This window comes from Caloenas nicobarica, chromosome 1 (genome assembly GCF_036013445.1).
Source record: "Caloenas nicobarica isolate bCalNic1 chromosome 1, bCalNic1.hap1, whole genome shotgun sequence".
NCBI lineage: Eukaryota > Metazoa > Chordata > Aves > Columbiformes > Columbidae > Caloenas > Caloenas nicobarica.
Window position 1 is genome coordinate 13,972,854 of NC_088245.1, and position 11,134 is coordinate 13,983,987.

At 45.3% G+C, this 11,134-nt stretch overlaps 1 protein-coding gene across 2 annotated transcripts; it reads left to right on the forward strand.

Moving 5' to 3' along the window:
* Positions 1 to 2,069: 2,069 nt before the first annotated feature.
* Positions 2,070 to 11,126, forward strand: PMPCB (peptidase, mitochondrial processing subunit beta). 2 transcript variants are annotated; one of them, XM_065629208.1, is made up of 13 exons: positions 2,070 to 2,184; positions 4,284 to 4,424; positions 4,761 to 4,847; positions 5,291 to 5,420; positions 5,814 to 6,012; positions 6,704 to 6,783; positions 7,358 to 7,470; positions 8,135 to 8,278; positions 8,816 to 8,979; positions 10,313 to 10,398; positions 10,474 to 10,562; positions 10,776 to 10,851; positions 10,941 to 11,126. In XM_065629208.1, the coding sequence occupies exons 1-13, from the start codon at positions 2,095 to 2,097 to the stop codon at positions 11,003 to 11,005; spliced, it is 1,464 nt and encodes a 487-aa protein (XP_065485280.1). In that variant the 5' UTR covers positions 2,070 to 2,094; the 3' UTR covers positions 11,006 to 11,126. The 2 variants fall into 2 exon arrangements, with proteins under 2 accessions (XP_065485280.1, XP_065485288.1); XM_065629216.1 differs by having other exon boundaries at positions 8,819 to 8,979.
* The last annotated feature ends 8 nt before the right edge of the window (positions 11,127 to 11,134 follow it).

Below are 11,134 nucleotides of genomic sequence, written 5' to 3' on the forward strand. Positions count from 1 at the left end.
GGTCACCCATCGGTCTCCTCCTCTCCAAACTAAAGAGACCCAGCTCCCTCGGCCTTTCCTCATAAGAGAGATGCTCCACTCCCTTCATCATCTTCGTGACTCTGTGCTGGACTCTCTCCAGCAGTTCTCTGTCCTTCTTGAACTGAGGGGCAAGCAGTGGGGAAGGTCTGCGGTATCAGGTTGTCAGTTCTGTGCTACAGTCTGAGGCAGAGGAGAGCTCTTGGGTTAGGACAATAGTACCAAAACCAGTGCCTTTCCCCCAGCATACGTAGTACAGATTTTTTTAAAGCAGTATTTTGGTTCTTTGTATTGTGTCACACTTAACACACTTAACTCAGACAAAGAATAGAATTTAACATCTCTTTCCCCCTCATTTCTGAGATAATACTTGATTGGCCAAGTCAAAAGCTCCTACTCCAGGGAGAAAAGTAAAAAATTTCAACAGGAAATCTGACAGCGCTGCTTTCTGCATGTCTATACCTATTTATCTACAGCCATACACTCCAAGCGTGCCCAGGAATGATCTCTGGCACTGAAATGAAGTTTCCTCCACTGATACACTGCCAGAACTTTTCCCAGCCCAAATTTGGCTCTTGTCAAGTACCATTCCCTCAAACTCTTCCCAGCTCCTGGCAGCTGGGAGGCAGAGCTCCCAGCAGAGGGTTTGCCCAGGGCCATCCTGTGCTGGGAGCTGAGGGAGGTCACAAGTGCTGGCAAGGGCAGTCCCTGCCCGTTGGCCTCCCTGGAGCACTGAAATTACCCTTCCCACCCCTAACAGCCCAGTCTTTTAGGTAACTTGCATTTATTCAGAATACTTCTTAAAACCTTAGATTGTTATATTGTTTCAGTCTCGGGATTTCCCCCATAAGGGTGGATCAGGTTTGCAGCAAATGTGGTGCCCACAACCAGCAGTGCGCAAACAGCCGGTTTCAACTCTATGAGGAGACATGTGGCTGGAAGAACTCCAGTGGGCAATGAGCTCTACCTGCAGCAGCTTCCAAACTGAAGAAACGCAGGACCTTGTGGTCACTGAAACCAGCAATAATGGTTTACTGAGAGGAAAACGGGCATTGCTGCATTGTGCTGCTCTGCAGAGCACAGCTCTTAGAGCAATTAAAGCCCAGGCCTGTTTAACACAGTTCACCATTAGCCAGCTCTGGAACAGTTTGGTTCGACAGTGGTTTCCTGGAGCATCTCACTGAAAATACGTTCATTTTTGGGCCCCTCATCATAAGAAGGACATTGAGGGACTAGAGAGAGTGCAGAGGAGGCAATGAAGCTGCTGGGGGGCCTGGAGCACAAGTCTGATGAGGAGCGGCTGAGGGAACTGGGGCTGTTCAGCCTGGAGAACAGGAGGCTGAGGGGAGAGCTTATCGCTGTCTGCAACTGCCTGACAGGAGGTTGTAGTGTGAAGGGGGTTGGTCTCTTCTCCCAAGTAGCAAGTGATAGGGCAAGGGGAAATGGCCTCAAGTTGTGCCAGGGAAAGTTCAGATTGGATATTAGGAAAAATTTCTTCACAGAAAGGGTTGTCAGGCTGGGAAGTGGTGGAGTCACCATCCCTGGAGGTGCTTGAAAGATGTGTAGATGAGGTTCTTAGGGACATGGTTTAGCGCTAGAGTTACATTAATGGTTGGACTCAATGATCTTGAGGGTTTCTTCCAACCAGAATGATTCTATTAATTACAGGCAAGCAGCACTTCTGTGAGAAACACAAACTTTCCATAGCTCGGATCAGGTCCTGGGCCTCACTCCCACTGCTGGGCCGACACTGCTGAGCCTTGCTCGGGCCCGTGTTGCTGTTCCCTCACAAGGGCATCGACCCCCACCCGGGGCAGCGGCAGCGCCGTCAGGGGCTCTGATGAGAGGGGGAATTACTGCACTGCCATGGAAGGAGGATAGGAAAAGGGCAGATAAAGGCGAGGCGGCAGTTTTAACCGGGGGCGGGGGCCACGCTACGCCTCGGACGGGCCCAGAGGCCCCGGCTCCCGCCACGGCGGAGCGGAGGGGAACGCCCCGCTGGGCCGGAAGGGCGCTGCTGCTCCTGCGCACCACTTGCCGGAAGTCCGCCGTCGCCCCGCCCACCCGCTCGCCAAGATGGCTGCGTCTACGGCTCGCTTAGCGGCTCGGCGGCTTTTCGTGCCTTGGTCCACTCGCCTGGTGCGACCGTCCTGCTCGGGGGACCGGGTAGGCGGCGGGGCGGGGAAGGGGGGGCCGTTGCGGAGGGTCCCACGCCCTGGTGGCTCTCCGCGCTGGTGCTCAGGCCGGCGCAAGGAGGGCGGGGGGATCGGCGGCCGGGAGGCGCGGTGCACGCTGGGATTTGTAGTCACGGCGGGGACAGGGCGAGGCGCTGCGGGCGCGCTGCCGCGGTGCATGCCGGGAGCTGTAGTCTCCGCGCCGCTGAGGTGAAGGCGGCGGCCGCCCCTCGGCGGGACACGGTGCCCCGAGGGACGAGCCTGGGTGCCGCAGGGTTTGCTGCCTGCTCCTGGGGGCCGCTCTCGTCCAATATCGTCCCCCGAGGGGCCGAGGCGTCGGGGCTGGCGTGGCCTCTGGAGCCGGAGCGGCGCAGCGCTGGGACGAGGGCGCGACGCCTCAGAGCGGGGCAGCAGCAGCGGCCCCCGGCACGGGCACTGCCGTGCTCACCCCAGGGGGCTCAGAGACAGCTTAAACCCGCCTCTCTCCCGTGGTAACGTGGGGCTACCCGGCAGCCCTGATCCCAGATCTCTCCCCTTCTCTCACCTTCCCCATCCTCCCAGACTGAAACCCTGCCTTTTTCTTCTCACAACAGGAGAGGGGCACTGTTTTCAAACTCATCTTTTTCCTTCCCTGTAATGCAGACTGGCTGTGAAAACGATCCCTTGCAACAGCCCAGGCTGGGAACTGCCTGTCAGGGGAGCAGCCCTGTGGAAGAGGCCGGGGGTGCAGGAGGACAGGCAGCTGCGCCTGGGCTGAACAGGCGGGAACACAGCCAGTAGATCAAAGCAAGTGATTAGTTTGCACTTGTGAGGTGGTTAGAATATGGCAGCTGGTTTTGTGCTCCTCAGAGTAAGGAAGACATTAGTGAACTGGAGTGCATTCAGCAGAGATGGTTGTGGACCGGAGCATCTGCCCTGTGAGGAGATGCTGAGGGTCTGGGGCTTTTTCAGCCTGGAGAAGACACAGCTTTGGTTGGACCTAACAGCAGCCTGCCAGCACCTACAAGGCTGTCAGGAAGACAGAGCCAGGCTTTTCCCAGTGGGACATGGTGGCAGAATGAGGGGCAATGGGCTTAAGCTGAAACAAGAGAGGAAGAACTGGATATATCAAACCCCTTTTTTCCCCATGAGGCAGTCAAGCCATGGAGCAGGCTGCCCAGAGCGGCTGTGCAGTTTCTCACCATCCTGAGAGATTTTCAATACTGCAGCTGCAGAAAGCTCCATGCAAACTGTTCTGGCCCCACAGGTGATCCTGCTTGGAGCAGGAGGTTGGACTAGAGACCTCCTGAGGTCTCTTCAAACTTGAATTGTGCTATGATCCTAAAATAAATGGGTTTTGAGAGATCTAGCCTATTGGTATTCCAGGAGGAGAGTGGGTGAGAGCTGGACTTTGTACTTTCATGTCAGTCACATGGTGAGGGAAATCTTTATTTGTTTGATACATTTAATATTTTTTAAATAGCTTATTGCTTGAATTATGCATTTAGGATATGCATTTAAATTGCTTGATGTTGAAAATGTGCAATAATCTTTTTTTAACCTACATTTTCCCTTCTTTTCTACCCCATTGTGATTTAATGTGCTTTAACTGCCAGATGACTGTATGGCAATTTCAATATCTGTCCCTGTTCAGAAGAATGGGTGACAGATTTGCAGTTCTGGACATAGTCCTCAGACTATATTTCACTTCACTTTAGAAAGCAGGTACCCCAAATAATTCCAGATGATAAAGGATATATTCAAGGTCCTGCAGGCTCTTGCTGGCAAAACTGGGAAACAAGTGTGGCTCTCGGGGTGGCTGCCTGATGACGGTAACATGCTTTTCTGTCGGATTATTTGGTTGGAGGGGAGCAGATGCAGTCTACTCCATTTTAATTACCTTCAAGTTATTCTTCTGAGTCAGGTTGATGCATACCTTCTGCGAAGTAGGGGCGAATAAATCAGTGCTGATTTTTTTTTTTTTCTTTTTAAATGCATGCTTTAAAACAAGATCCACAAACTTAATGTTTAAGCTGACGAATGCATTTTTCAGAAGAGCATCCTAGGATATACCGTAGCAATGTGAATGTGACTGATGCTTCTTCCTTACAGCGTGTGCACCTTGGAACAGGCAGGCTCAGAGCTTCCCAAGCAGCAACAGAAGTAATTTTAAATGTTCCTGAAACTAGGGTCAGTCCTCTGGAAAATGGCTTACAAGTTGCTTCTGAAGACTCTGGACTCTCAACATGCACAGTAGGTAACTTGTAAAGGGAAGGGTTTTTTCGTAACTGTTCATGTGTCTTCATTTCCCTGTGGAACTGAATTGCATGGTTTCCATGTTTATTAAGAATTGTTCTTAAAACTTAAACTAGGAAATAGAAATCTTAAGGCTTTTGTAAATTACTTGTGATTAGATTTTTTTTTTTTTTTGGTGAAGATCAAAATTTCCTTGTTCTTGAAAACCTGCTTTGTTTAAGCAAAAAACCATTTAAAAATAGGTTTTGAAAGTCTAAGTGTAGTTCATACACAAAACCAGTAAAGCTGCATTGTTAGCTGATAAAATGATTTTTTTTTTTTTCCCCCAATGAGGTTGGACTTTGGATTGATGCTGGCAGCAGGTATGAAAATGAGAAGAACAATGGAACTGCTCACTTCCTTGAGCATATGGCTTTCAAGGCGAGTATGAATATTGATGTAGAAGTTTACGATGGATTTATAAGTTATTTAGTTTTAAAGATCAATGATAAGAACTTTGTCAGAATTGTATGAATACATTTTCCAAATGGAAGAAAGAAAACAAAAATGAAGTGAAGCTAAAATCCTAGTTCTGTGTAGCTGATACACAACTGAAGATAAGTAACACAGGTCTAATTTTAACTCATTTTTAACTTCTTGTAATAGTCTTAGAAGACACGCAGTCCCTCTTTTGCCAGCATTTAATTTTCATTTGGGAGCGTAGTAAGATTTAGATCTGACTTTCAAGCTTGGAGAGATTAGTATGCCAGTTTTCTTTCCAGAAGACATTTTCTTTCTCTTGACTTCGACTTTTCCAGACAAGAAGCAGTAATAAGAGGTGAATTAAGTGTCTAGTTTGATTTTCTTATTATTTTTTATTTCAGGGAACAAAAAAGAGATCTCAGTTAGACCTTGAACTGGAGATTGAGAACATGGGAGCTCATCTGAATGCGTATACATCCAGGGAGCAAACCGTGTATTATGCAAAGGCTTTTTCAAAAGACTTACCAAGAGGTAACTGCTTTTATTCATCGGAAAAGCAGCAGAGAACAAAGTGCTTGTCCAGCTCTCCATGAGACAACACAGAATGATACTTTTGCAGCATAACAGTTCAATGCTTTCTGGGTGAAAAGCCCTTTCTTGAACTTTGCAGAATGTGAGAATGCAGGTTTGGAAAGGAGAGCGCTAGTATGGAAACTGGTGTTTGAAGTATTTCTGTCTTTACATTCCCAAAGGAAAATACCTTTTGGACTTTTCCCTTTCTGCAGAGCAAGTCTTCTGTCCCCTTGCAAATCTTATTAGCAAACCTTGGGATGCTTAGTCTTTGGGGTGGGTTTTACTTTTGGAGCCAGATTTTTCTAGTAGTCTGAAAATACACTTTCCATTCCCATCTCTATTTTCAATTAGCTGTGGAAATTCTCGCTGACATAATTCAGAACAGTACCCTGGGAGAAGCAGAGATTGAGCGTGAACGAGGAGTTATACTTCGAGAGATGCAAGAGGTTGAAACCAATTTGCAAGAAGTTGTCTTTGATTACCTTCATGCTACAGCCTATCAGGACACAGCCCTGGGACGGACAATTTTAGGACCCACTGAAAACATCAAGTATGTCCAAATTTGTGGCTGTCTTTAATTATGTGGTAACACCTATATATTGATAATGCTCATCTTTAAATGTAGGAAGCAGTTTCATTTTTCATTTTCACCCTGGAAGATAGCTGAAATGTCACTGGATGTAAGAAGAATTCCTCTATTGTCTTAATTCCACTATTGTCTTAGTTCCCCCGTAAGCAGGCATCAAATGGTATGTGAACTCAAGATGTCTACTATGTGTCTTCATTATTTGTCAGATTTTTCTCCCGTTTGTTAAAAATGCATCTGACAGAAAATTGCAAATACTCCTTTTTCCCATTGGTCAGGTGTTAGACATGATTGCAAATACAGCTGTGCTTGCACTGCTCTCTCAGCATTTGTTGGTACCAGTGCAGACCAGGAGGCTGCTAAATGTGCTGTTTTCACATTGGCTTGAGATCATTAGTGGATCATGCCTCCACCTGACTGAGCTGCAATTCTGGCTCCTTCTCAGGAAGCTACAACAGATTTGACAGGCAAAATGTATCCAATTCCTATTTCTGTTTTAGCAAGTCACCCTTATTGTAGCTTTCTGCTTCTGTGCACAGCTCTGTACATTGGCAGAACTTACAGTTATTTTGATATCATATTGTCCTGGACGTTTATCTCTTTTTACTCTAAAACTTTACTGACATGGTAGTAATGTTTCCTGGACTGTTTCTAGATCCATAAACCGTAATGACTTGGTGGAGTACATCACAACACATTACAAAGGACCTAGAATGGTCCTGGCTGCTGCTGGAGGTTAGTATGAGATACTCACCCTGGATCATGTGAAACTCTGCTTAAAACCATGGTCTGTAAGTTTCCGGGAACAACACAATGAATTACCAATTGTTCAGTAGGTCCTGGAAGTTTGTTTTTAGCCCTGTGTGTTTTGTGCCTTAATGCTTTTTGAACTTTTGCTCCCCTTTCTCCTCAGTAATATTCCAAAAACCTTCTTAAATCAGTTACTGGAAGTGAATTGGAGACCAAGGTCATTCTTCCATGGGGACAGGAAAAAAGGGGCCTGGCAGGGGTTCAGTGTGAAAAGGGGAATAGCAAGGAAAGCAGAGAGAAAGACAAATAACATTGAGGCTTGAAACTGAGAGCAAACAGCCTGATTTGCTGTAATATTAGCAGAAGGCCATTGAAGAGAATTAAAGAGGGTGATTGTTATGATCTTATTCTGTACAGGGGAGGTGCGAGGGATCTGGAAGTGGGGCATTAATGCAGTGGAAGAATAAATTACTGTGTGGTTGAGTCTTAAACTGCTTAGCAATTTAAAGTAACTGTTTACAGAGTAACGTTACTAGATGTGTGAAATACCTTTTTTCAGGGGTCTCTCATGATGAGCTACTGGACCTAGCAAAGTGCCATTTTGGTAACTTGCCGTCTGCTCCAGAAGGAGGACTGCCGCCCCTGCCACCTTGTAGCTTCACAGGCAGTGAGGTAAGCTGTTAGGTGGCTGTTTCAGCTGACCCTTATGTCCCCTGTGAGCACAACTGACATGTGCTCTCTGCTGAGGAGGGAGAGCTGCTCAGCCACAGACTCAGCAGATTAAAAGGTTTCTTGCCCCCAGTGAGGGCAATGGAGTAGCTGCTTTCCAAAGCAGGACTTCACAACCTTTCTTGGACAAGCCTCACTGCCGCCACTTTTTCTGCTTCATCAGGTCCTGGAGGAATATTTCCCATGCCCCTGCTGCTTTCCTTTTACCCCCTTGCCTACTGTGTTGGAGCATTTTGATGTGTTGAGAATCACTAATTTAAAGGATATGTTAGAGAACTGAGGCATCTGTGTTCTATTCCCAGCTCTATTTGGATTTTGAAAAGTCAGCAGCTTTTCTTGCTGCTGTTTGTTGTAAAATGATCAGTAATGCCCTCTCCATGTGCGTGGTGTTAGGCTTGTGGTTGGCCAAGTGCTCTGGAATCGCCACAGGGAAGACTAGTTAAGGCCGATATTAAATAAAGCTTCATATACTTTAACTTCTGGTTCTGTATGTGCATCCTTTATAATCCAGATGTAATGGAAATGTCTGTCTCCTGATATTTACCTTCCCACATACATTGCTATGTACAGGTTGTGCTACAGCAGCTGCTTTCGCATGTTCCCACAGATTCGTATAAGAGATGACAAGATGCCGCTGGCGCACATGGCGATAGCTGTTGAAGCGGCTGGCTGGTCGCACCCAGATACAATCCCCCTCATGGTAGCGAATACTCTGATAGGCAACTGGGATCGTTCCTTTGGAGGAGGCGTGGTGAGTGACCCTGCAAGCACCTTCCTGCACTTCATGGTGCTGGTGGGCTGGGGAGATCTCTCTGACTTGGGCAGTGCCAGTACAGACCCGTTCAAACCCATCTGATGGCATTACTGCTGCTCTATGGCTATTTCTGAAGGGCCTTTTTTTTGGAGTGAGAGAAGGGGATCCAATCATGAGTCAGAGAATTTTTTGCCCAAGATCTAGGAAAATCTTAGGAAGTGGTTCTAAACCACCACAGTAGGAGTGACTCAAGGTTTGCCAGCCCTCACGGAAAATAGGATGCTTCATACCTGTATGTCGTCAGAACCCATGGGTATCAGTAACTGTCCCTGTCTTGAACCTAAGTAGCTTTGTGATTTTGTCTTAAATCTGCGTTGTTACTTGGAAATGATAATTAACCTTGTAGCTTCTGCTGGAGCCTGTGATACTACTGCGTGTTCTGTCATCACTGAAATAGAAGCTGGAGACCATGGAGGCGACTAATAGGCTTTCAAAAAAAACTTCATAAAATAATACATTTTTCTTTTCTCTCAGCAGAATTTATCCAGCAAACTTGCTCAGGTTGCCTGTCATGGGAACCTGTGTCACAGTTTCCAGTCCTTCAACACCTGCTACACTGATACAGGGCTTTGGGGACTCTATATGGTCTGTGAGCCATCCACTATACAAGACATGGTGCAATTTGTTCAGAAAGAATGGTAAGCTAACAACTGTTTCTCTAAAAATACTGTTTTCAGTGAAGGAATACAATTTTAAAAAGAGAGTAATCATTTAAAGAGAATATTTTTGTTCCTCTGCTTAGGCTTGCCTGGAAGAAGCAAATGAATCAAATTCTAAGCTTTGACATTCAGTGTGGAGACCCAACAGCCAGTTTCTGGCACCCTTACATGGAATGAATAGCTTAAGGTTTAGGTTTGGTTTTCTTTTTCTGCCCTGGAAGAATCAATATTAACTGTAGTTAATGTAGTGGTATTGAATTTTTTTTTTGACTTGCAAGTGACAGGAGTTACCAAAATGTGTTAGACCTTTAGACTACTACTAAGTCAGTGTACAGTACCCATGAACTGCACATTTGACAACTGAAAGAGTAAATATTCATGGATGAGAATAATGAATGTGCAATTACTCATGAACACCATTAGCGGTTACCCATTTTGCAATTGCTGTCACTCACGACGTACAAGGTGGTGATGTCACACAGAGCTCTAGTGTGTACATAGGGATATGATATCGTGTGAGGTAGGTGAGCTGTTATATATGGAATTTTGAAACCTGGGATTCCAGATAATAATAATTCATCTAAGGCTTAAATCTAAATTGAAAAGATGTCTATAGGTGCAGCTGTAATGTTTGAACTGCAGATGTGATTAGGAACAGACATATGTTATTTAAGAGCACTGATTTTTAAAGTAGGTAAAGTTGAAACAAAAGTTGAAAGAAAACTTGAAAATGAGGAGCTTTTAAAATCATGTAGATCACTTCTCATATGCCATTATTCTATGAGATCTCTGTAAACAATCCATGGAGAAGAATGGCATAATTGTAGCTGCCCATCTGCCGCAGCTTAGCATTCCTGTGACAAGAATGTGTTAAGGTATCTGGTGCATCCCCTATCCTGGTGAAATGTTCCTTGTGCGGGGTGGTATATCATTATCTCACCAAGAGCCAGGAAGTAATAGATTGCCTTCTGGGCTAATTAACTCTAATCGTTTGGCTCCTACTATCTTAGTAACAGCTATTCTCAAGATAGCAAGTATGGACTACACATGGCTCAAAATATTTGTTTAATGAAATACAGCTCCTCTATGGGGAATAACTTGCTCTTTGCTATACTGGTATGCTTCCAAAAAACCCTACTCTTATGCTGCTGCTTTGTATCCTATGGCTTTTTCACCAGCTCTCTTACCAGCTCTGCCTATAGAAAAGACATGCCTGGTAGGTATACTAATGGATACATACCTCTTTATCATAGGCAATCTTGTGTGCTACAGGTTACAATTATTTAATGCCTTTGGATTTAAACTTTTTCAGGATAAGACTTTGCACAAGCGTTACAGAAAATGAAGTAGCTCGAGCGAAAAACCTTCTCAAGACAAATATGCTGTTGCAACTTGATGGTGAGACTTATGAGAGCTTTTTACTCTTAGCGGAGTTGTATGCTGATAACTGAAGCATATTTTCACCTATTTTAGGGTCGACGCCAATCTGTGAAGACATTGGAAGACAAATGCTGTGTTATAAGCGCCGAATCCCAATTCCAGAACTTGAGGCAAGAATAGAAGTAAGTGGCACTCATGTTGCAATTCTTAAATTAGGCCCTTGAGAAATTCAGTTGCTAAGGGAAGTAACAATATGGAAGCTGGACTGGTTCCAACTGAGAAAATTTTTACCTGTTTTGTTGCCCATTCCCCTGGATTATACAAAAGTAATATCGTTGGCTCTTAATACTTTTTTAGGTAGGATTGGTAACAAAGGTGTCCCTTTACCCTTCTAGGCTGTTGACGCTCAGACTATTAGAGAAGTTTGCACAAAGTACATCTGTGATAAGCATCCTGCAGTTGCTGCCGTGGGTATGTTAAGTTTCCCTGCCCTCCTGTAACCCCTTTACACCAATCGGTATCAGTTTAGTGCATCATAGCTAACTTTCTTTAACTTCCAGGTCCCGTTGAACAACTTCCAGAGTATAACAAAATCTGCAGTGGCATGTGTTTGCTTCGTGAGTAGTGAATAACAGGAACTTGCAGTATGTTTGAGCTCTAAAAACCAAACCAACCAATGCACCCCTATTTAAAACTTTTGAGTTGGAGAAATGCATTTGAGAAGATTAAATTTCAAGAACCAGACAGTCCTGTG